We start from the raw sequence: 25,733 nt of genomic DNA, 5'->3' as shown, positions 1-25,733 counted from the left end.
CACACGATCGCCGCGAGCTCTGCAAAGTAAACGACTCTGTCCCGAAAATATCCAGCATGCAATGCATAATTAATCAAGCATTATGCACAAACACACGCCGATTAATTATTTACTCGATCTGCTAAACACTTGCAGTTTAAAGTAAATAGGTGTCCGCCACAGTATCTGCAAAGCGCAACATAAAGTCCAAACACACTCCAGGGCAGCCGGACACGTGTTGAGTTCAGTGTACGTTTAGCTGTGGGATTGTTCGGAACAGCCCGAGCTTACAGCTGCAGCACCGGGGTCAAGCTGCTCCGGTTCAGCTCACCTTGAACCATGCCGGTAATGTGCACGAGTCCTCCGCGGGCAAACCGCCCAGCCCGCGGCCACGCGGCGCTCCTCCGGGCATCTCTCATAGTCCTTCTCCTCCTCTGGCCACGGCCGTCTGCAGGCAAGAAGAAGCTGTACATCGGAGCGCTGTTCCCCATGAGCGGAGGCTGGCCGGGCGGTCAGGCGTGCATGCCCTCCGCTCAAATGGCCCTGGACCTGGTGAACAACAGGAGCGACATCCTGCCCGACTACGAGTTGGAGCTCATCCACTACGACAGCATGGTGAGTGCATGTGGAGGAGAGTCAGAGGAGGTGCGCACTTAAAGTGATGTGTGTGGTGTCAGCCCCTGAGGGATGTCATGATCTGCCTCTCAGATTATCACGAGGGCTCTTGTCATTTTCTCAGTTCTTGTGAGAGTTTCGTTCAATTCTTTTCTGATTAAAAACAGAGAAAGAAATCCTGGCTTTTATTTCCAGCTTTCCTGAGAGTCATTGCAGATTTATGAAATCATACTGGCTGTCTTTTTTTATTTTTTAGGATTGCTGGTTTTCTCCAAAGTTAAAGATCATTAGGAACTGCTTTAATGGTAGCTCTTTCTTTGAGTATTGTAGATTTTGGGGTCATATTTTTTGAACATCATACTCTTTGTGATGGAAGCGTCTTTACTGATGTTTGCCAAATACAAAAAAAATCAGGGATCAGGTGAAAATGTCACTTTTTCTAAGGAAGCGCTTTGGTTCTTTCATGTTTTTATCTATGGGTCACCCCGCTGACAGCTGACCCCCCAGAGTCTTTGCACTCGGTGCCACATTCATTTTTGCTAAATGAGCAAACACACCTCCTGCTTGTTGCTCATCAATCATTCATCACGGTGGTATTTTAAAATGTCAGCGTTATCGACCAATATAAATCCAATAATCGCCCCTCCAGCTTGTTCAGATACTGCCCTTTTTAACCACCCACGCCACCCGAATCAACCTTAATCACAATCCGGGTTATTTCTTTGGGTCCTCACTGCTGCATATCCTGAAGTTTTTCACTGAAAGGAAGTGTTTTTCTCAACAGCGGGGTGAGTGCAGACACAGATTTGTTTAAAAAAAAGCAATCCTCTGTCTCTTCTCTTGAGGGTTGTTATCAATCATGCTGCAGGACAGATGCCTGGAGAGTTGGCTGGGGCACCAAACAGTTAACTGCACAGGGACTGGTTAGAAATTTGCTACGAGCTTTATTCTGATTGGTGTACAAGGCTCTGCATTGGAATCCTGTTAAACAGAATAGCAGGGAAAGAGAGCATGTGTGTGTGTGTGTGTGTGTGTGTGTGTGCGTGTGAGAGAGAAATAGAGCGAGAGTTGGCATGGCAACACAGTTACTCTTGAAGCACACCACAGAAACAAACAAGGATTCAGCTCTGTGGAAATATGTGTGCAAAATCATACGCTGGATGTATGCAGAGCTGATGGCACAGAGCATTTTGTTAGACACACACCTCGTTCTATGCACTCGAAGCAGATTAAAGACGTGCGTGTGTCCTCCGATTACAAGTGTAGTGAAGCGGGCATCTGCAGACGTAGCAGCCATAAACATAAAAATAAAGCAACGGAGAGATTTCAGAGGGATTGGAAAACATCTCTCCTCGTGCTTCAGGAGTCGCTGGCGCCTCCGGCTCGCGAAATAGATGCAGATCCTTTTTGAAGGGAAAAGCTCAAAGAGGCTGGTGTAACGTTGTCTGAATGATACTGGTTAATTCCTTGATTTTAAGTCCTGGTGGGATGGGAGGGGGGGGAGAGGGTAGAGGGAGGAGGAATTTATTGCTCCTACTCTGGGTACAGTGTGGTCAGAATGAGGTTTTTACTTCTTGATTGCAAACGTTTTTCACCTGGCTGGAATGGTAATGAGGATGACAGTCTGAAAACCAATTATAAAGGAGGAGATTAATTATGATATTTGCGTGCAGTTATGAGAACTCATTCCACATTCTTGTTTGGCCTGAGAAGAGATCGCCACATTTGAAGCACAACTTGGCGAGATTAAGACGAGGGTTTAAACGGCTCTTTGTTTGCATCTCGAGATGAAGGCTGCGGAGTGTAATTATGCATCAAAGACTCTTAACTGGAATTTATTATGATGAGAAACTTTTATTGCATCTCTAAATGATTAAATAAAAGAAATGCATCAAGGGAGACCTGTTATGCATATCTTCAGCTCCATATTTTTATTTGTGTGTTCTACCAGGGCAGCTTTGCAATTAAGAAACAAACAATATTAACGATGTGATCCTCCTTCACCTTAGTGCAGCCCCTCTTTCCTTACAGCCACCTCCCCTTTTCCTTCTGATTGGCTGTTCCTGCAAAACAAAAGGTGGGTGAAGCTGTCTGACGTTGTCATATTTTGGATATCTGCTTTCTTTGACATCATAACAAACAAAGAGTAGCAAAGACAATGCAACTCTGAGTAGCAGACCGTATAGGAAACATGGACATAGCCTCCTGGTTCTCAGTTATTGGTTAGCAAAGTTCTTTGTGAAGCCTCGATCTGAGTGTTTTGAGGTTGCTGTCAGAGTTTGGACGCGACGAATGAGCCGCGGATCAGACCGAGAGAAAGAATCTGAGAGACACTGCAGTTTAATAGGTTAGCAACTTGTCCCAGCGTGCGACTGAAATTTACGACGACGAGAGCCGTTTCCCCACAGACCTGTAAAACCAGAATAATAGGTAAACAGAGGAAAAGAGCTTCACTGACTTCTTTCGGAGCTGGACGCTACGTCCATGGTTGAGATGCAGCCCAGCAAACATGGCTCAAACCCCGATGTCATGGTCACCTGATCTGGACTGTAAGACAGACGGTGTTGATGCAGTTTCGAGCTAAACTACAGGTTTAGTGTTTATCAGATTATGACAATGAAAGAATGAAATTAAAATTTGGTTACTTAGTGGCAAAACAGACATTCATCTGACAGCTTCTGCACATAGAAAATGTAGTATACTGTTGGTATTGGCCTGTTTTTACAATATAAGCTGAAATTTGAAGGAATTCACATTCTTTCTCATTTATATTGTGCTAAACGTAGCACATCACCAACGCTGTAGCTCTGCTCCTTGTGCCCGAGTTATGCACCCTGTGATGGGAGTCCAGTTAGCTGAGTAGAATGAGAAATGACCTTTGTGGAATATACTTTTCTTTCTTGCAGCAAAGTCTAACAAAGACCTCCAGGCCATATTCAATGTGTATGTTTAGCTCATAAGAAAGTTTTTTCAACCACAACTAGACGTCGACAAAAGACCACCAGCCTACAGTTATTCAACATCGCAGTGTGAGCTGGGAGACTAATATGCTCAAGAACTCCCACTGTCTGCACTCCTGGCCTCATCGCGGGCGATTGTAAGGTAGTCCAGCACGAGTCGGGCTGTACGGAGATGTGGAACAAAAATGTAAATTTTACGATTTATAATAGTGCAACAACATATATATATATATATATATATATATATATATATATATATATATATATATATATATAATTCCATATTTATATATTTGCTTTGCAGTTAAATGCTTTTCCTGGATACTAAGGATGTCACAGCACAGGTCCACTTAACAGCATCCACCATTTTGATTCAGGCATGAAGCAAAGGACTTCTGGCAGCAGTCACCTTCAGCCGCCAGCACAACCAGCTGCTCCTTATACACACATGGAAACGTCTGTTGCGGTGCTTCTTATGTGTGGTTGTTGTTTAGAATCACACGGCACTGAGAGAGGACGTCCTGTCGTAAAACCTTTACAGACTAACGAGTGTTTATGAGCAGAACGACAACATTTTACTGGTAAATCTGCAACAGTGTGGATTCACTTCAGTTCAGACGCTTTAGCGATGGTAGATCTGCAGAAACTAAATTCAAATGTGGACATTTTTGTCCAGGAGCAGGTGTAAATGATTATTTTAGCTGTTTGGCTCTATGCACTCCTGTTTATTGAGGGCTATTCTGCAGCCAGAGTCTGGACAATGGGATTAATAGGAAGTGAAATGGTTCTTGTAGATCGGCTCTGGCTGAGCTTTTGGCTCACAGGGATTACTTGCACATTCACTGACCTCATTATTTAAAACTTTGTCCGTCTTTAATGTGAGCATCGAGCGGTGTAACAGTACACCCGCATGTGGCAGAACATCAGAAAAAGCAGAGTCGTTCCACCTCTGACATTTGACTTAGCAAACAGGTGACGATTCGGGCTGGGAGTACGGAGCGATGTCCTCAGCTTGTTCGACATCATAAAATATTTATGAAGCTCAACACTTAATCCCAGTCTGTCTTTTAAATGGATGAATATACCCCGTGGTAGCAGAACGGCTTGTTTCTCTGGCTATTCTGGCGACAGCATCAGACTATTTACAGCCTTCTGAGATGCGCGCACGCACGCACACACAGGATCGCGTGCTCTCCACACAGGCTGTTGCCATGGATATATCAAAGCCGAGACTGCAAACTTTGATCAATTATTAACAGCGATGAGTGAGACGGTGGAGATGCAGAGAAATGGCGGTGAAACAAGGTGCTTCCCTCACTTCCGTTTTTGATTTTAATTGGCAGCCGTGACACAATTTTCCATCCGCCGTGGCATAACTCGTATCCTTCAGTGGTCCTCGTGCGTGTCCGTTGGCACACGAGCCTGAAGTGCGGTGCCAGACGCAATTATGAGGAACTAAGGAGATGTAGCTCCGCATGCTTTGAGATTCAATATTCAGCCGGTCCCCCAAGCCTGATCGTACCCCTATTCACACTTTTTATATTATTCAATCTGGAGTGTAATTAGACGGCATATTATGACGACCGAGTGTATTTTCTCATTCTTCCGAGCTCAGGGAAACGTCAGTTTCTTTCAAAGCTTCTCGCCAGCTGGGTATGACTGATTGGAGAGACTACACGGGCATGTTAACATGACACCGATATTGGCTGCAGGAATTTCAGCACCAAGGACAGCAGCTGAAGTGCCTATCTTTTGTGGGGTATGTGAGTGTGTGTGTAGTTTTATGTACACACACAGTAGCATTAATCTGGGTGTGTGACAGAGAATGTGAATGTGACCATGAATGGCATTGGGGGCCTTCATTGCTGCAGAAATGAAAGCAGAGATGGTGACGACCCCAGGGGGCTGTAGCAGACAGACCTCCAAGAATAGCAGAGATTCCTCAGCCTTTATTGCAAACCTGCCAACACCCCTGTTTGCCTCTGTTTTTTTACAAGGAGTGCTTGCTGATTATGTTACCAAAGGCTTTGTTTGTAAGGTGAATGACTGAAACGTTCAACAACTGGAACAGATTTGTTCCTTGCAAGTACATCTAACTTCTGCCACTTACCTTTAAAGCCTGTTAATGTTACATGTGGAAACAGCACAAAATGAACAGAGACTGTGTATAGAAGATATATGTTGCCACTGTGGAAAGCTTAGTTATCAGGAAATGGTAGCAAACCTGGTTAGCATGTATAGAAACACTACTGGTACATGACACAAAGGCTACGTTCACACTGCAGGCGAAAGCGCATCAAATCCGTTTTTTTTTTTTTTAACCCTATATGACCCATATCCGATCATGGTGTGACAGTGTGAACGGCACAAATCCGATATTTTCAAATCCGATCTGGGTCACTTTCGTATGTGGTACTGAATCCGATACATATCCGATGTTTTAGAAAGCTGCTGTTTGAACGGTCAAGTCGCATTAAATCCGTCTTTTACATCACCGACACAAGACAGACGCCAATTATCAGCGCCGGAGAAGACATCGCGAACGCTTCCTGGCCATCCGGTGAAACTGTTGGGAAGACAACGTTGGAGAAACGTGAACATTTTATTTGTACTGTATAATCTGCAGATTCTGACAGAAATCTGCAACTATCCTTTGAAGCACCGCTCCTCTAAAACAGCAATAAGGATCATTATTAGGTTATTTACATTATTATGTAAATAACAAAATAACTTTAAGCAAAAATTGGGAAACGTGAAGTCCGAAGTCTTTATATTAAGGTCCATCAGTCAAACAATACTGTTTGCTCTGGGTCTAAACAGAGCGTGTTGTGTGTGACGTCTTCTTTTGCGCATGCGGGCCGCTTTGAGCGTTCACACTAGAGCGCGTTTGCTGTCGCATTTTATTTGTAGTGTGAACGAGCAGACAAAAAAATCGGATTTGATCAAAAAATCGGAATTGAGCATCAAGACCTGCAGTGTGAACGTAGCCAAAGAGAAGTATCTGACAGTTAAGGCTGAATAACATGCAAAAAAGAGAGAGAAAAAAAGCTACAGCTACCTGCGTCACCACGCACCTGTCGTCAAAGCCGTCATGCCGTAAGTAAACATTTAAACAACAAAGAAATCCCCCCCATGTTAATCTAATTAAGGGAGAAATTAGCTATAGTGTCCAATGTTTTTCTATATTTCTCTTGTAAAGTTTGACACCAAGTGGCCTTTGGAGGAACTGCAAGTCCACTAACAAATTGATTTTGTTGTATTAAAATCAGAAAACCAGTGGAGTTGCCTCATGCAGCAACTGCATGAATTGAATTTTGATGGTTCAGGTGTTAATGTTCGATTTATAAGTGACCACCTAATGAATCTGCAACGCTATAACAGCAGTTTCTCTCGTAGATCTATCTATCTCCCCTCACTCGTGATTAAAAACATCTCCAAGATTGGTCAACATGCTCAATTGGTGGCTTCAGCCATCTTTTATATACAGTGTGTGGTTTTAAAAGAAAAGGCTTCTGTATGATGGGTTTGGCACTGGTTTACCATGAATTGATGTTTGAACTTTTCCATATCATTTTCATCTCTGCACAGTGTTCCCATTATGCTGTCAGAGGTTTCATTTCTTACTTTCATAGAAAAATGGCGTGATTGAAAAGTACAGCTATGTAGTCTGGTGCTATTTCACAACTGTGTTCAAAAATACACCCTTTCATTACACACCTTTTACTGCCTGCTAACCGTTTCCTGCTATGTTATTCAAAGTGAAAAGAACATGGAATAAGTAACTGCTCAAAGCAAAATAACTGAATCACCTTCTTAGAAAACTTCAGTCGGAGCTGGTTTTTGTGTGTGTGCCTCCATCTGCTTTTATTATAATGATTAAGGGGTTTAATAGCAAAATTAACTCGAGCAGCCTGTTCAGGGATCTTACAAACACTCTGTAACGAAGTCATAGATTTAAAGGGCTTCTGTTTAGTATGTGTTGCTCAAGGGATTTTAAAATGTTTTTTTAATTTGTTTTCTATTATTTTTAATTGTCTTTCACAACATCAGTATTACTGTTTTTTTATTTCAACTCAAACATGCTTAATTGTATATATACGGAAAATAATTGCAGGTTTCCCATTGTTATTACCACTGTCATGAATGCCACAGTCACACTAAAAGAAACAGTGGCTGGAGACTGCGGCGCGATCACAATTACTGCAACTGCGTACTTGCAATTTGGTTGCCTGTGAAATAGTTACTCTGAAAAGGGGGACCAGGTCTGTAAGCACTCGTGGTCAGCTGCTGTCTTCAGAGCGACTGCGGTGCATCAAAACGGCGATAAAACAGCATTCGATGGAGTCAGTCTGCTACCAGGCTGATCAGGATGTGATGGAGACTGCGGTCGAGCTGGCAATTACGAGCAGCCTGTTTGTAATAATACGGAGATTAAATGATAAATCAGCAAATAGGTTGTGATGTGTTGGCATCACATTAAACAGAAGTTCACATTAACTACTTATAACTACAAGTTGTTGCTGTAGGACAACGGTTTAGCTATGAAATGACACAGCTGCTTAGCAAAACACATTTTCTATTACCAGAATACAAACTGCTGGCAACCAGTTGAGTATCGCAAAGAAATGTGCATTCATCACTACTCATCAGTGCAGACTGACTCCGATTGATTGCAACGCGTTGGCAATCTGTCTGCATTTCTAAATGATATAAATAGACAGCAGGTATTTCCAAAGTTTTGCAGATCTGTGATTGCAGTCACTGTGAAACGTGGCTTGATTTAGCTGTTGCCAGATGAGAAAAAATTTCAATGCAATAACTAGTCAGTTACAATTTTGTTTTTCTTTTTGTTTCTTGTTTTCTAGTTGTGAGGAGGTTGCGTTCCTGTTTTTCCTCAAGTGTAACCAAATCATTATATCCTGGCTAGCTAGCCTAGTGTGCTTTCTGAACATTTCTAAGCTCCAAAACCTGACAGCATGCCAAACTTACAGATGCACTATTTGGATCTGCTGTCAGTGACACCAGGCTGATCCATGTAGTTCACTTACACGTTGTTCTGTATTTTTTTTTTACTCAACCACAAACTGTGCTTAAGTGAGCTGACATGACGGGAAAGCAAAGCTTTCCCTCGCTCACTCGCTCTCACTCCCACAGTGTAACTCCGGAAGTTTTTATGTCTCATCAGTATATTAATATTATTTCACTTGCTCTATGCAAAGAGGTGCACACGCAGCGAGACTGAGAGCAGAGGAAGAAGAAACTGGCGTGTGAGTAAAACTCAGTAAAGTGCAGCAAAGACTTGTCATTAGGTCATTAATGTGTTTTTGTAAATGTTTATTTTTATGTGTCTTGGGTCTGTTGGGTTTTTTTGGGGGGGGGGGGGGGGGCGGGTTTAAGTCTTTGATTTTTTTGTCCAATTTATTTTATAAAGTTAATAAAAGTATTCCTCAGAATACTAGTAGCCTCAGTGAAGCTATATGCAGTCTACTTCCTGTAGCCTCAGTGAAGCTATATGCTGTCTACTTCCTGTAGCCTCAGTGAAGCTATATGCAGTCTACTTCCTGTAGCCTCAGTGAAGCTATATGCTGTCTACTTCCTGTAGCCTCAGTGAAGCTATATGCAGTCTACTTCCCGTAGCCACAGTGAAGCTATATGCAGTCTACTTCCCGTAGCCACAGTGAAGCTATATGCAGTCTACTTCCTGTAGCCTCAGTGAAGCTATATGCTGTCTACTTCCTGTAGCCTCAGTGAAGCTATATGCAGTCTACTTCCTGTAGCCTCAGTGAAGCTATATGCAGTTTACTTCCTGTAGCCACAGTGAAGCTATATGAAGTCTACTTCCCGTAGCCACAGTGAAGCTATATGCAGTCTACTTCCTGTAGCCTCAGTGAAGCTATATGCAGTCTACTTCCCGTAGCCTCAGTGAAGCTATATGCAGTCTACTTCCCGTAGCCTCAGTGAAGCTATATGCAGTCTACTTCCTGTAGCCACAGTGAAGCTATATGCAGTCTACTTCCTGTAGCCTCAGTGAAGCTATATGCAGTCTACTTCCCGTAGCCACAGTGAAGCTATATGCAGTCTACTTCCCGTAGCCACAGTGAAGCTATATGCAGTCTACTTCCCGTAGCCACAGTGAAGCTATATGCAGTCTACTTCCCGTAGCTTCAGTGAAGCTATATGCAGTCTACTTCCCGTAGCCTCAGTGAAGCTATATGCAGTCTACTTCCCGTAGCCTCAGTGAAGCTATATGCAGTCTACTTCCCGTAGCCTCAGTGAAGCTATATGCAGTCTACTTCCTGTAGCCTCAGTGAAGCTATATGCAGTCTACTTCCCGTAGCCACAGTGAAGCTATATGCAGTCTACTTCCCGTAGCCTCAGTGAAGCTATATGCAGTCTACTTCCCGTAGCCTCAGTGAAGCTATATGCAGTCTACTTCCTGTAGCCTCAGTGAAGCTATATGCAGTCTACTTCCTGTAGCCTCAGTGAAGCTATATGCAGTCTACTTCCTGTAGCCACAGTGAAGCTATATGCAGTCTACTTCCTGTAGCCTCAGTGAAGCTATATGCAGTCTACTTCCTGTAGCCTCAGTGAAGCTATATGCTGTCTACTTCCTGTAGCCTCAGTGAAGCTATATGCTGTCTACTTCCTGTAGCCACAGTGAAGCTATATGCAGTCTACTTCCTGTAGCCTCAGTGAAGCTATATGCAGTCTACTTCCTGTAGCCTCAGTGAAGCTATATGCAGTCTACTTCCTGTAGCCTCAGTGAAGCTATATGCAGTCTACTTCCTGTAGCCTCAGTGAAGCTATATGCTGTCTACTTCCTGTAGCCACAGTGAAGCTATATGCTGTCTACTTCCTGTAGCCACACTGAAGCTTCTCATGCACTGTGTAAGAATGGGAGCATCTGATCTGAGAGGCCTGTCTTTATCATTCTTTGATGTCATACTGGTTCTGATGGTCCATGACCTTTACTCATGCAAAGCCATGTTATGTTTAAAATATACAGATTCTTTTCTTCGGCTCTAACCTAAAGGAAATCTGTTTTTGTTCCCCAGCGACTGGGTTTTTGCGCTGGTTTGTCATGAATTGAAACAGCTCGAGTCTTTTCTCGTCTCGCTGCCCAGTGTTTCAATTTTGCTTCTGTTCAAGCAAAGATTTAATTTCCTGCACGCACAGAAACAGTGAATGATTGAAAGCTTCAACTATATGTCTGATGCCATTTTGCAATTGTGTTCCAGACTAGAGCCCTTCATTTTATACCAGTGCGGCCTGTTAGCCGCATCATATTAAGATGAAGGTGGAAAGTGCGAGGAATATCTAACTGCTGCTGAGTAAAACTGAATTTGTTTTTTGATAAACACCAGTGTCAGGTTTAATGATGGCGCCGTTTCGCAGAAAATAAAAGCCTATTTTATTGTAAATTTACTGGTTATCTGTAATAATTAGACTTTTATCTGAGAAGTAGTTTTTGACTAATGTGTGCTGATGTTTGTTCATTTTCTTTACACACATTCAGCTGCAATCATTAGAAGTATTTTAAAGTAAAGCTCTGCATGCAAGCCTGTTAGTGTAACTACATATATACAGTATATAGAGAGAGTTTGCAAAACCCTGACTAAGCAAGTTGTCTCAGTGTGAATTCTTAAAGAACATCCACGAGGTCAGAAACTGCACTTTTAAATGAAATTCTAATGTCTTCATATATTAGGCAGCAACTTATTTGCGAAATTGATGGAAACAAGCCGTTATTAAACGTGTAATGTGCTGTGGTAAGGACAGATTGATGAAATAAGTCAAAGATAATTAGCGTGGGCGGTGAATTACTGCTCAGAATGAAGTTAAAACACTGTAACACAAGAAAACGAACAAGCTTCTCCTCAGCATGCAGCCAGCCCACAGCCACAGTGACAGAGAACACAAACAACCTTCGGGAAAGACGCTGTTTAACAAGCTGAAGGCGTCAATCTGCATCTTCTTCATATGAAGATGAGGCAACAGTTATTTTTATGAGGAGCTGAGAACCATGTGGTTTGTATCCAGCTGATTTCACCCAGTGAGCTGAAGTGATCTGTGAAATGAGCAGGTGTGGTGATTGATGGGAAAGAAAACCTGCAGCCTGTCTGCGTTGCAGTGCACAAGCTTGGCTGTTTCTATTCAGTTCAGTTTTAGTTATGCACTCAAAGTGAGGTCAGTGCCTCACATGGCCGTGAGAAACCCAACGATTCCCGTTGAGCAAGCACTTACCCTAAATAACACAAATGTTGTGAAGCTGTTTACCACGTCAATATTAATTGTGTTAACCCAGCAACTAATGATGGACTGAGGGAGCAATTTCAGTTCATTTCAATGACAATTTCACTCAGTCATTCGCCTGAAAACTTTAATCACTGAAATGATTTGGCTTTGGTCAATATTGTCATGACAAGTAACAGAATTTCTGCAAAGATAAATGGCAAAATCCAGCTTAATTCAGAGGTCTTACAAATCCACTCACACAGGATCCACAGTGGGAGTTTGCACTGCTTTCTACTCCCAGCCCGTCCATGTTTTGGATTGTGTTTTTCATGGAGGGCTAAAAGTAAATAAATAAACACATCAGTTTGTTTGTCAATAATTAAAAATATCAATTTGATTTAAAAACACTATTATTAATTACTAGGGGTGGGGGAAAAAATCGATACTGTGTAGCATGGTGATATTTTGTTTGCTAATAATGTATCGATACAGGAACAGCAGAAATCGATATTTTGTTACAAAAAAGGTTTTTGTGCTCTGACTTCAGAGCATGTTGATCCTTTTTCTGAGCAAGAATCCTGACATTCCTTCACTGTCCAAATGTGTTTCACTTGTTTTATGGCAGCAATAAACATGACAGTTTACTTATTTTAATTTAAGACATGTTTTATTTTAATTAAGTTTAAAACTTTATTTAATGTAAAATTATATTTTGTTTTAATTTACTTTCAAATTCTTCAGTTGCTGAAGGGGCTGCATAGTTTTCATAAACTGCATAGTTCAGAATAGCTATAATTGTACCAGATGGTTGATTCAGTTAAGTTGGACTAGACTGTAATACAAACCGTTCAGTTTGTCAACAATCAAACTGAAATGAGAGAAAGACTGAGTGTGAGACTTTGATATTAGATAAAATGAATATTGATAAAGTTTACCTTTATGTACAGAATCTGAATATCGCAAAATATTCTAAAAAATTGCAATAATATCGTATCGTGCGTTAAGTATTGTGATAATATCGTATCGAGGGATGTATGGTGATTCCCACCTCTATTAATTATTCTGTGCTTCTGTCAACACCACCCATCAGAGTCAAGGGGCGGGGCCTAATCAAACACTGACCTAATCAAAAACATTGATTTGTTCCAGGCTCGAGTCTGGCAGTGGGTATTTCTCAGAGTTTGTATTGCACACTTGTTAGTTCCTATTGGACCAGTACACTCAGGAGTCCAGACTTCTGAGGAAAGGAGGATGCAGCGTACTCAATGACATGAGCTCAGTTTCATTGTTTACTTTACTGCTTTTTATGATTAATGTTTACGATGAAAGTAGCAAATAAGAGACCTAATTACCTGTGTTCTTTACAGACACACACACGTTTTAAAAGCCCTCTGGCAAGATGCTCAGCTATAAAAGGGCCATTAATGTGAAATTATTTTAAAAGGTCATAAACGCTGGACTCATTTGGATGAGGTAAAGAAGTGTACACCGGCAGATTAAATTCAATATTACTGATTATTCAAGCGACGGTTCAGCAGTCGCTATGCATCTATACAAAGCTCACTGCTCATCAAAGACAGAAACACACAGAGCTAATAATTCAGGTAGACTTCTATAACTTATAATAGGCAGCTGGTGTTTAGGATACAGTTGGATAAATATTAAAAATGAATAATTTGATAATCTCTGGAACAGGCCTGACATTAGGAGGATCATCAATATGCAAGTCCAGATGTTTCTGCTCTTGGTGAAAATGCTCCCAGTTTCCTCTCTGTATTAAAATATTTTTAATGTTAGTTTTATTGGAAAATAAGGTGTCATAAACAAGTTTAACACATCTGAACATCATGAAATGAAGACGAGCAAATGATTCTGTTGAAAATGGAACACAACACTCCAGTGGTGCATCATGGTTCACTAAATCGATCCAGTTATGAAGCTTACCTTTAATCTGAAAATGAACAAACCATCACCGGTTAGATATCACCTCTGTGATTTATATCCCGTGTTTACCCCCGAGTGAGAGGTGAGGGCTTTTGAAAACAGTGTTCTGGGAGCAGGCTATTCTCAGCACGCATCATGAGCTCCGATTGCCCGATCAGCTGATCGCTGAGATGAGCTGGCTGTTAGCCTAATGGGACCTGACATGTCACAAAATGTTGGAGCACTTTTGCAAATATGCTCTATCTCAGCAAATCAATGAGATAGTTGAGATTTATACCGCTATGTTCTCGCCTAAAAACTCCTAAAAGTGTATTTATTGATACAGAAACAGTAGGATTTCAACGTTTTACTTGCAGTTTGGTGCTTTGCTCTCGCCACTGCTGCTTGTGATGTAGTTTGAAATGCATTCTTGGACACCTGGCTGCCACAAGTCCACACCACCCCCAACCATGAGTCTGTTATCTGGGTGACCAATCAGATGTTAAGGTGTGTTGATAAGCTGCAGTGACGGTTTAAATTATTTCATGGCACAATAAAGCACAGGAACCATGAAATACTGCAGTGTTTCCCAACCTTTTGGAGCCACGGCACACATTTCACTTTAGAAAAATCACACGGCACACCACCAAACACAAATGTCACAAAAAGCATAATTTCTCCCCGCGCACTGGTTTAGTTTTGTCCCAGTTATATACCTTTTTTGTCTTTCGTCCGACCACTGCTCACTCTGGGCCAGGTCAGATTAACTACTTTTCAAATATTTATCTATTACTATTACACGCTGCGTTGTCTCACTTGCAGCATGACCATGTAATTTCTTCGTCGTCTTCTTCTGTTTTACTGGCAGTTGGCAACCCATTTAATTAGAGGAGGTAGTTGTACTGCCCTCTAGTGGAAGAGAATGTAATTGCTCTGCCCGTTATTCACGCTGGTTGCTTAGCGTACCAATCAGGTGAAACGTGATTATCTCCATGGCACACTTGATCATTTCTCATGGCACACCTATGTGCGCCAAAAATCAGTCTCCTCGTAGACTCGTCATGGTTAAGTGTCGGACTTTGCAACAGAAAAAAAGTAGCCAATTTTCAGTATTTATAGCTATTTTAATTGTATTATTTTCTAACATGCCCATTATGTTTTTAATAATAATAATAATAATACATTTTATTTGAAAGCGCCTTTCAAAACACTCAAGGTCGCTGTACACAGTAGAATAGAAGCAACATAAAAGCAAGAAGTTTACAGAATCATAAAAGCATAAGACATAAACAAATAAAATAGGAGAGTGGAAAGGTTATGTGGGATAAGCTATTTTGTACAAGTGGGTTTTGAGTTTGGACTTAAAGAGTGAGAAGGAAGAGATGTTTCTTAAATCAGGAAGTAGGGAATTCCAGAGTCGTGGAGCAGCTGAAAGCCCGGCTCCCCATGGTGGCAAGACGGGGGGACGGGACAGAGAGTGAAAGGGAAGAAGAAGATCTGAGACAACGAGATGGGGCGGTGATCTTAACCAGGTCAGAGAGATATGGAGGAGAGAGATGATGAATAGTCTTAAATGTGTACAAGAGTATTTTGAAATTGATGCGATATTTGACCGGGAGCCAATGAAGCTGCTGCAGGACAGGAGTGATGTGGTGGACAGAAGGGGTCCTGGAGATGATACGGGCAGCAGAGTTCTGGACGCGTTGGAGCTTGTTGGTGGATTTTTGAGTAAGACCAAAAAGAAGTGAATTACAATAATCAATCCGGGAAGTAACAAGGCTGTGGACAAGAATGGCAGCGGCATGTGGGGTGAGAAAAGGACGGAGACGATTAATGTTGTGCAATTGAAAATATGCAGACCGAGTAACATTATTAATGTGTGAATTTAAAGATGGAGTACTGTCGAGGATGACACCCAAACTTTTCACAGAGGAAGAAACGAAGACCGGTGAGTTATCGATAGCAATAGAGAAACTGTTGGTTCTGGATAATGTTGATTTAGTGCCGACCAAGAGGAGCTCGGATTTATTACTATTGAGTTTGAGAAAATTAGAAAAGAACCATGAATTTAGTTCAGCTAAGCAGAGGGTGAGGGAGGATGGGGGAAGAACAGAATCAGGTTTAGTGGACAGATAAAGCTGGGTGTCATCGGCATAACAATGAAAATGGATATTGTATTTACGGAAAATGTGTCCAAGCGGAAGAAGGTAGATAATGAAAAGAAGGGGGCCCAGGACAGATCCCTGGGGCACACCAGTGGTCAGATTAAAGGGCTGAGAAGTCAAGGATTTGAGTTGAATGAACTGGGTGCGATCAGACAGGTATGATTTAAACCAGGCTAGTGGAGTTTTTGTAGGGGTGTAGTTGCTCTGATTGACAGGTGGTTGCCTTCTTGGTTTTATCTCAGCTAATTCGAGTCACTAAACTGGACCTCTAAATTTCTTTCATGTTGTCAGAACGTTTTTAATCCAAGTAACTGACGAATATTATGACCTTATTTACAGTTATTTGTACTAACAACTCATCCAAGAAATAAATTCTTCAGTTTGGTGAGCAAAACTCTTGTATTATGTTCTGTCTGTCCCATGGAGCCTTTTGGACTCTCTATAGTAACCAAAAGTTTGAGCACTCTGCCTTCAAATATGGTGACTTCTGGCTCCAGAAAGTAAGATAATGTTAGTCTAAGGAGCTTGGAAGGAAAAGGTTCTACTACGATGACCTGGATGACTGAGAACCTTCACAGATATAAAATAATGGTATCATAAAGCTAAAACCAAGGCATCGAAATGGGAGTTGATAGATCTAATGGTGATTCCATGGTGACTATGTTTATATAGTGCCTTTGATCAATCCTACAGGACACAAGCAGAAACGTGCGGAGCTCCTAGTCGAGGAGTCGTGACAGAGGAAGTGATCTCGGCTGTGGGCAGTGACCGTCATGATGCCATTTTTAAATGTCTTTGTGTGGTCCCCCCTTTGATTAGGATCAATCCAGGAAATCATATAGCAACATTTATATCAGAAGTCTGGCTGTCAGAGCTGCTTAATGGGGCTCTGATTGAATTATTTAATTGCATGTAAACGTAACCACTGTAATTCCACCCAATCTAAAGTTAATGGAAAACACATCAATCAACAAGAAGCCCGGCCATTTCACGTTCCTGAGTCTCGACTGGTGATTACCACTTCAGAAAAATCACAGGGCTGCCTCAACGAGACAATTCAGCCATCGAGACAAACACCCCAATTAGGATCTTTATTGGTTGTTGCCATCACCATCTGCAATTCGATTGCTTGTGACACTCATCTGGAGTGTATTTTTTTTAGCCATGCATGTGTGTGTTTGTAGTTGAAAGCCATATCTCTTCTTCCATGCCGAATCATTAGATGTGTCAGGCCCGTTTAACTGTGACTCTGATGAGCAGTGTGGTGCAGACGTCTGTAATGTGGCTGACAGAGTGGTGATGGATCATTCAGCCACACTTTCGCCACCTAGACACTCTGTAAATGACTTTATTGGAGGTTTGTAATGGCTCGTGATGGCTGCCGTTGTGATCGTCGTGCTCGCTTTTCTTTGTTCCTGCCTGTTTTTCTTGTTTTTTTAATGTCCTGATCTGTCAGCGGCGTGTCGCGTGTTGATGAGACACGGCGATGCGGGCTGTATGGATGCTGTGAAACTCTGCAGATAATGCATTTTTCTTTCTTACTGCAGCTCATCTTTTCCCTTCAAATTTGCATCTGCTTGTTTACTGCTCTGTGCTACTTTGGTGCCATTTTCTTCTACTTCGTCGTGACCCTTTCTTGTGCTGCTCTTTCCATTTCCCTGACTTGTCCTTTTCTTTCTCCTACTTGTCTTTTCAGCGCACATTTGCATTGGCCTTTTTGTGACTCCACTGCCTCGATGTCATTTCCCTTTACTTTATCGGCTCTCTTCTGTTCTCTTACTCTATTTAGAGACGCCTCCATCTCCCAGTCTCCACTGCTTATTTGTTTCTTTTTTTTCCTCTCGCTCTTTTTTTCCATCTGTCTCCTTCAGTCTTATCGCCTCGGTTTTTTTCTGCATCACCTTCTGTCTCGACTTAATTAATTTCTGTGTCGATCCATTTAAAGCTCACTCTGTCGTCTTTGTCCTTCCAGTGCGACCCGGGAGAAGCTACAAAGTTGCTGTATGACCTTCTGTACACCGAGCCTATCAAGATCGTCCTGATGCCCGGCTGCAGTGGCGTCTCCACGTTAGTGGCTGAAGCAGCTCGCATGTGGAACCTCATAGTGGTGAGTGTCTTCCTTCACGCTGTTCCTGTTTTACTCCAGATGTTTCAGACAAACATGAGGCTTAACCTGAAAATCTCTTCACATAATAACAGCCAAAGTAGAATTTACCCATATTTACTTTTGTGATGTGCACATAACGTCCAAATATGTGTCCATTATTATTTACATCCCTTTACTCCATAAGAGTCTGAATATTATTAAAATATATAATATTTGATATATTGTTAAAATCTTGTTAACAAGCGGTCACACAGGCCTAGCACCAGGATAATAATAATAATGGATTGGATTTATATAGCGCTTTTCAATACCATTATTCATTCACTCTCACATTCACACACTGGTGGAGGCAGCTACGGTTGTAGCCACAGGTGCCCTGGGGCAGACTGACAGAAGAAGCAAGGCTGCCATATCGCGCCATATGGCCAACACCAGTAGGCGGTAGGGTAAAGTGTCTTGCCCAAGGACACAACGACCAGGACAGAGAGCCCGGGGATCGAACCAGCGACCTTCCAGTTACAGATGCGCTTCCCAACCCCCTGAGCCACGGTCGCCCCCACGATAATAAGGCACTGAGTGGCTGGTTGGTTGTAGACAGTCACCAGGTATATGCTGCTGTGCTGGGGTCACTGGCAGGTTGCCACGGTTGCCCACAGTTTGCAAGGAAGATGCTGACTTGTCTGCAAAAACTTGCCAAGCATTCACTGAGCAGCAGTGAAACTTTGAAGTGGATGCAAACCTGAAACTGAAACCGTTCACCTTTAAAGTAAAGTTGCATTTTTGTTTGCAAGTGTTTATTGCAGAGGTCTCGGTTTCCAACTTGCATGAAACTTTATCATGTTTCGCAACTGCTCAGCAATTAGTTCGGGAGAGCTTGTAGACAAATCAGCTTGTTCTACCAATGATGGGCGACCTTAGCAACCTGCTAGCAACCTAGGCAGGTTTTCAATGTAGCACTCTTTTGTTTTTTGCATCTAATTTCACCTAGCAACAATAGGCAACCACTAACAACTATAACTGTCAAGGTTAAAATATAGACAGTGTTTGGTTGCCACTCTTCTTATTTGACTTTAAAGAGTGTTGCGCGGTGGTTGCAGAGCGGGCTCTAAACCTGAGTGGCTGAGGCCTGACATCTGTCTCTAACTGTCTGCCGACTTCTGTCCATAAAACAAAACCTTTTCTTTATTTCCTGGATATTGTTCTGTGTTTTTGTTAGTTTGCTGCCTACAAAAGGGAATTTTTCTCCACTATTTTCCCCTCAGGAGTGCTGGTGTCATCCAACTAGTGCTTCCATTTTGGAAGCTTGTTATGTGTTTTACAGTCATGAAACTGAGTTGTTATTGGACTTTTAAAACTGCAGTCGTTTATGAATGTAGCCAATCATTTTCCCTTTCCAGTGGCAGTAAGTGTGGGTAGTTTGGTTGGATTTCAGCCAAGCTATTCCCTAGTTTTACGCAGCAGGCGCCTACGCTATAATTAGTAGCGGGAGAAACACAAAACTGTTTTGAATAATAGTAAAAAGTTTTAGAGTGATTAAAGTGCTTCACCGTGTTTTTTCAGTGTCAGCAAAGTGGGTGAAAATAGTATAAGTAGTTAAACTAAGGCCATTTGGAGCAATCTGTAAGGAGTGAGAACACCAGCGTCATAAAGCATGTTCTAATGCGATATCCCAGATTATAAGACTTTTTTGAGTCATGTTTTAGTTTTGTGTTGTAGCCACAAGTACACAATGTTATAACTTTCAAACTTGACTGAGATTGAAAATTTTCCTCAGTTGGTGATTGTTGTCTGTAAGTCTGAGGCTGTGTTCTACAGAGCCCCGCAGGAGACATGGGAGAAAAAAAAATTAAGACGAACTTTTGCGAGATCTCGCAAAAGTTTTAGCCGCATTCTTCGGAGGCCGCCAGCTCGAAGCCGACCGGGAGGTCGAGGCACGATGTGCCGGGAAAGCGGTGTTCCTCCCGGCTGTAGTAGGTCTCGACCTCCCGTTAGCTTCGAGCTAGTGGATGTCAGATCTCCGAAAATGTCGGAGCACTTTTGCAAATATGTGATGTCTTGTAAACCAAGCAGGTATCTGACGTTTACACAACTACATTCACGCCTCAAAATAAAGTGTATTTTGTGACCCAGAAAGAGTAATATTACAACTAAGTAGCTGCCGCCATTGTTGGAATTCAACTTTTGCGAGATCTCGCAAAAGTCAGTCTTAATTTTTTTTTCTCCCATGTCCCCTGCGGGGCTCTGTAGTGTTCTACATACGCTGCTCACAAAGGTTTCAGGGTTTTCACCTTACAGTATGACGTGCCTCAGGGCTGTACAAAGAAAACTGAATCAAAAACATCAAAGAAACACAGTATAACATCAAGTCAGTTAAACTGTGAGATATCGATCTGGTCAGTTAAGCAGCAGAGGGCATTGTTAATCGCTTTCAGCTGCTTTGGTTTTAATGAAATTAACAACAGGTGCACTAGAGGGGCAACAATAAGACAACCGCCAGAACAGAGTCAGTGTTACTGTGATACCTGGACCCTACAGAAGCTGCATGGGTAGTCCACCTCCTCCAGGATGAAATTTGAGTGTGAATATAAACAATAGGGGTTTTTTTACAGTAATTACATAAACAAACACAATTGTGTCTGAGAGTGAAATTGAGTCACTTAAAATCCAGTGAACTGTTCAAGTTTGTCAGAAAACTGCTTACTGTGTCATCGCCACAAGGTTTGTTGTGTCTCCCAGCGCAGTTAGAAAAGCATGAAGGAGATTTAAAGAGAAAGGCAGTTACTCGAGGAGAGCTTTACAGGGCTATAGAAGGTGCTTAACCCATCAGTAAGACCTCACCTTTATGTAAGGAGGAACAGAATGAGCACTGCCAGAGCTATAAATCGACCTCCAGCAGAACACACTGGTGTGAATGTCTCTGACCAAACAGAAAGAGACATCATGAGGGTGGCCTGAGGGCTGGACGTCCTCTGTCTTCACCATTGATTGAAATCCATCATTGGTGTTTTTCACAGATTAGAGCAAGATTAGAACTTGCTCTAATCTTTTTCACAGATTAGAGCAAGTTCAGCCTGAGCACATGCGACAGACGTGAAAGGATCTGGAGAAGCTGTGGAGAACGCTATGCTGCCTGTGACAGTGTTCAGCATGACCTGTTTGGTGGTGGGTCAGTGGGAGCCGAGGGTGGCATATCCATGTAAGATGTAGAATGTGCATTGGGTCCTGTGTAGGGCTGCCACGATTAGTCGACTAGTCACGATTACGTCGACTATCAAAAAAATCAAAATCGTCGATGACTAATTTAATAGTCGACGCTTCGTTTGAAGCTTTGTAAGATCCCAAAAGACGCAGGAATAAGTAGCAGGATTTAAGAGTGTAATAACGGACTGAAACAGAAGATGGCAGCACTGCATGTACAAGGATGCCAGCTGCCGTTAAACCCCGAAGAAGAAGAAGCTGTGTTCCAGACAGTGTTGCCAACTTAGCGACTTTGTCGCTATATTTAGCGAGTTTTCATACCCCCTAGCGACTTTTTTTCTATAAAAAGTCGCTAAAAAAAGACGTGAAAGACATTACAAAAAACAATAATTGCTAAAAGAAATTTAATTTGTAGTTCTAAATAAATTCTAACTGCATTTAGGACGTTTTTTGCTCACTTTATGTCTCGTCCACGATGTTATTTCTCTCTCCAGCAGCGTAGGTTACAATTACATTAGCATGACCAATTATGCAAATTAGGTGATGACGTCATTTAGCGACTTCTAGCGACTTTTAGGACAACCAATAGCGATTTTCCTTACTGAGGAGTTGGCAACACTGGTTCCAGAATTCATAGCGCAGCCCAGCTCAGTTTCCAACAATGGCGGCAGCTAGTTAGTTTTAATATTACTCTTATTATTCTTTCTGGGTCACAAAATAAACGTTTAACATATTTTCAGGCGAGAATGTAGCTGTGTAAACCTCAAATATCTGCTCAGTTTATCAAGACACCACATATTTTCAAAAGCGCTCCGACGTTTTTGGAGACGTCTGTTAGCCACTAGCTCGATAGCTAGCCGGGGGCTAAGCTAACTAGAGCCGTGAGAACACCGGACTCCCGGTAAAACGTTTTCAAACCCACCGCCCGTCTTTCGCTACTCAGGTTAAACATGATATATAAGTCACTTAGATAAGTTAAAAATGTTATAGTTTGGCTTTTTTTAGTATTTTATTTGTTCCTGAGTGAATCGGTTTGGCTGAGATTAAAGTTTTTACACAGCTGAATAAACGTCAAGCAGACAGCTGATTATCAGAAGTGTGAGATGCTCGAGAATTTACTCCGGTGTCCTGTTATATTTTAGATAGCAAGGAGTTTATTAAACTTCACTGAAACAATCTGCAAATGTCATTAACATTTAATAAACTATCATCTTGTCTTTATTTTTAGTTAGCACATACCTTAAACACTTAAAGCTGTAAGCTAATGATAGTTATATAAGAGCAGATGCTGCTGGTGCAATAAGATGTACGTTTTACGTCCAATGGATGATGATCTGATTAGTCGACTAATTGCAAAAATAATCAGTGACTAGTCGACTATCAAAATAATCGTTTGTGGCAGCCCTAGTTCTGGGTAGGTTGATCATTTTCATTTTTATGCTTCAGAAACAGATGGCAACGTTTCGCTCCTCACGCATTACCCAGTCCAGTATAGATATCCATGATTTTGATTTTCTTTTTAATATCTGATGTGTTTTCAACGCGTTCCCTTAATGTTTCTTTAAACCAATCGAGTGTCCTCTGAGAGTCGTCTCTCTGATAACAAGCTGCTAAATCTGAGGCTTGTTTATCTGCTGTTTGGGACTCTGTGGCGATACGTCCTGTGAGCCTTTACCTCTGTTCTCTGCAATAACATGTTTATGCACGAAACATTTCTGAACTGGTCATTTAAGTTTCCTGAATCTCTTTCCTGCTAGAGTGAACGTTGATTTAAAGGATTTCTTTAGCACTTTGCAAAAAGGAACTCTGAAGAGCTGATTTGGCGTACTTTTAATGGTGTACCTTTTTTCAAAATGTATCGATATATGCCAAAAATATTTATTAACATGCCAACTTGCTTTGCACTGTGTCAGCATCTCTGGCAAATAATGAATCGGCTTATATTTGAAAGAGGTTTGTAGATGGTTAACTAAAGCAACTGCTGTAAACAGTAGCTGTGTCCACTGCCAGCCTGCAGAAGTTTGGAAAAAGGTTTTAGCAACAGCAAGGTGTGAAGATGTAAAGGAGCTGCTCAGCATCGAAGAGCTTCATCTGTCAAATATGCTGTTGGATGTTTTGGCCTTCACACCTATACCTTACATTTCCCTGATCACATAACTACAGCAAAATAACGATCCCACACGTTCAGCTAGAATGGTAAAATCTAGAAAATTCTTAAACAGCCAAATCAGTCGTGTTATTCTGTAAGCCAACACTAAATTTAGCGCTGTGAAGCCCAGTTTCAAAGTTTCAGCATTTCTTTTTTGGAGCTATGAATGATTATATTTAGACTCACCCTCCATAGGACTGTTCTAAAGGATTGCATTGGATCATACCAGGACTTCTGTAATATACTTACATATCTATATTATTGCTAATATATCTTTTAATATATCTATATCATAAGATAAGGTAAGATAAAACTTAATTAATCCCTCGGGTGGGTTCCTCTGGGAAATTTGGTTTCCAAAAAAGCACAGCACCGACAGAAGTTACAGAATATTATATATATATACACACACACACATATATAAATACAGAGACATATATAGATAAAATATACAAAGGGGATAAATAGAATAAATAGGCATAAAAATAAAAATACAAGTGAATTGCACATTTCAAGTATGGAGTCTATTGCACCGCTGATTATTAACAAAAAGTATTGCACAAAAGGTAATTGCACAGTGAAGTGAAGAGGCACTACAGCTTAGTTGTTCCCCCCTCCTTTGTCCTCCTGTTTCCCCTCCCTCTCCCCTCCAGAGAGGAGTTAAACAGTCTGATGGCGTGTGGGACAAAGGAGTTTTTAAGTCTGTTGGTTCTTGTCTTTGGGAGAAGCAACCTGTCACTGAACAGACTCTTCTGGTTGTTTATGGCCGTGTGCAGAGGATGCCCAGCATTGTCCATAATGTCCAGCAGTTTCTTTAGTGTCCTTTTCTCTGACACCAGAGTGTCCAGCTTCATGCCGACCACAGAGCCAGCCTTCCTGATCAGTTTTTCCAGCCTGGATGAGTCCTTCTTTGCTGTGCTGCTCCCCCAGCACACCACAGCATAGAAAAGTACTCCAGCAACCACCGACTGGTAAAACATCCTCAGGAGCTTCCTGCAGATGTTAAAAGACCTCAGCCTCCTGAGGAACTACAGTCGGCTTTGGGCTTTTTTGTACAGGTGCTCTGTGTTGCATGATCAGTCCAGTTTGTAATATTGGCTAAATTATTCAATTCAATTCAATTTTATTTATATAGCGCCAAATCACAACAAATGTCGCCTCAAGGCGCTTCATAGATACAGAGAAAAGCCCAACAATCATATGAACCCCTATGAGCAAGCACTTTGGCGACAGTGGGAAGGAAAAACTCCCTTTTAACAGGAAGAAACCTCCGGCAGAACCAGGCTCAGGGAGGGGCGGGGCCATCTGCTGTGATTGGTTGGGGTGAGAGAAGGAAGACAGGATAAAGACATGCTGTGGAAGAGAGACAGAGATTAATAATGGGTAAAGCACTTCTGGATGGATGCAAACTGCATTTCGTTGCCCTGTACCTGTGCATGTGCAATGACAATAAAGTTGAATTCTATTCTATTCTATTCTAAGTAATCAGCTCACACCAAGCAGGAACATCTCGGGCTAAAAGATTAAGTCAATGTAGAGTTACTTACTGTAAATGAGCACTTGAGGCTGGCTCCATAAACGAGTCAGTTCCCAAACTCTCATGTTAAAATGGCCAAATGTGTCGCATTTTTAGAGCCTGGTACAGAAAAGTTTGAATTCTTAGACCTAAACTTTGTGACAACTGCACAGAGACTGAATTTATTTTATAGCTCACCCATTGTATTAAAACTTGAAGGCAGGGGAATAGCAGCTTTGACAGGTGGGCCAACACAAGCAGCTGCAGCTGATAGCTCTCTGCTCTGCCTCACCTCCACTAATTGAAAGCACTGAACTGGACCTTTTGACTGTTTTTGTGCTGTTGGTGCCTTTTGAAGCATTTTAATGGAATTATCCGACTAATGTTGAGACTTGCTTTATGGTGCAGCCTGTACAAGAAAGGCGTGTTTCGCTCGTCATTCAAATATTTTATGTTACTGGGCACTAATTAGCAGATATGTGTGTGTTTGTGTTGCATCCGTGCAGGTTCTTGCTACGAAACTATAAACATGGTATTAGCCAAAATGCTAAAATCTGGCTTTAAAATGTGTGAGTCTGTGGAGACTGGTTTGCTTTTGGGACCAGCCTCAAGTGGTCATGTGACCAACTGCATTTTTGCCATTTTTTGTGTTGGCTTCCTTTTTCAATCCTGGAAAAAATCCTGTTCCAGTTGTTTTATTAGCAAAATTAACAGCGCGGACCGCCGAAGCAAACAAAAGAGGCTCTGTTACAGCAGTTTGTCTGTAGAGAACGAGAGCCAGATGCCAAACGAACAGGCTAAAAAGACAATGCTGTCCCATGTTGCTTTGTCTCTGTGGTGAACTTTGGTTGTGCGTAGCATGGAGAGGGCTCTGAGCTGATAAAAT

The 25,733-nt window shown here is 41.8% G+C and overlaps 1 protein-coding gene and 1 long non-coding RNA gene across 5 annotated transcripts in view; both read left to right on the top strand.

Annotated features, from left to right (window-relative positions):
* Positions 1-25,733, top strand: part of gabbr1a (gamma-aminobutyric acid (GABA) B receptor, 1a) — a 163,235-nt gene that overhangs the window by 55,212 nt on the left and 82,290 nt on the right. For all 4 annotated transcript variants that reach the window (XR_014876846.1, XM_085177252.1, XM_085177250.1 and 1 more), the window contains 2 exons: positions 434-594; positions 17,850-17,984. Coding sequence is in view for 3 of the 4 variants with exons in the window: in XM_085177252.1 (XP_085033378.1) it covers positions 434-594; positions 17,850-17,984 (296 nt within the window). In the remaining variant the exon portion in view is untranslated. The remainder of the gene's footprint in view (positions 1-433; positions 595-17,849; positions 17,985-25,733) is intronic.
* Positions 3,798-10,935, top strand: LOC146509112 (uncharacterized). Its single transcript, XR_014876847.1, has 2 exons — positions 3,798-5,821; positions 6,548-10,935. It is a non-coding gene; the product is annotated as an uncharacterized LOC146509112 (long non-coding RNA).

The sequence above is a fragment of the Neolamprologus multifasciatus genome, chromosome 11, assembly GCF_963576455.1.
Source record: "Neolamprologus multifasciatus chromosome 11, fNeoMul1.2, whole genome shotgun sequence".
In the NCBI taxonomy this organism is placed as follows: domain Eukaryota; kingdom Metazoa; phylum Chordata; class Actinopteri; order Cichliformes; family Cichlidae; genus Neolamprologus; species Neolamprologus multifasciatus.
The sequence above is the reverse complement of the archived record's forward strand: the minus strand, read 5'-3'. Positions and strand labels throughout refer to the sequence as shown.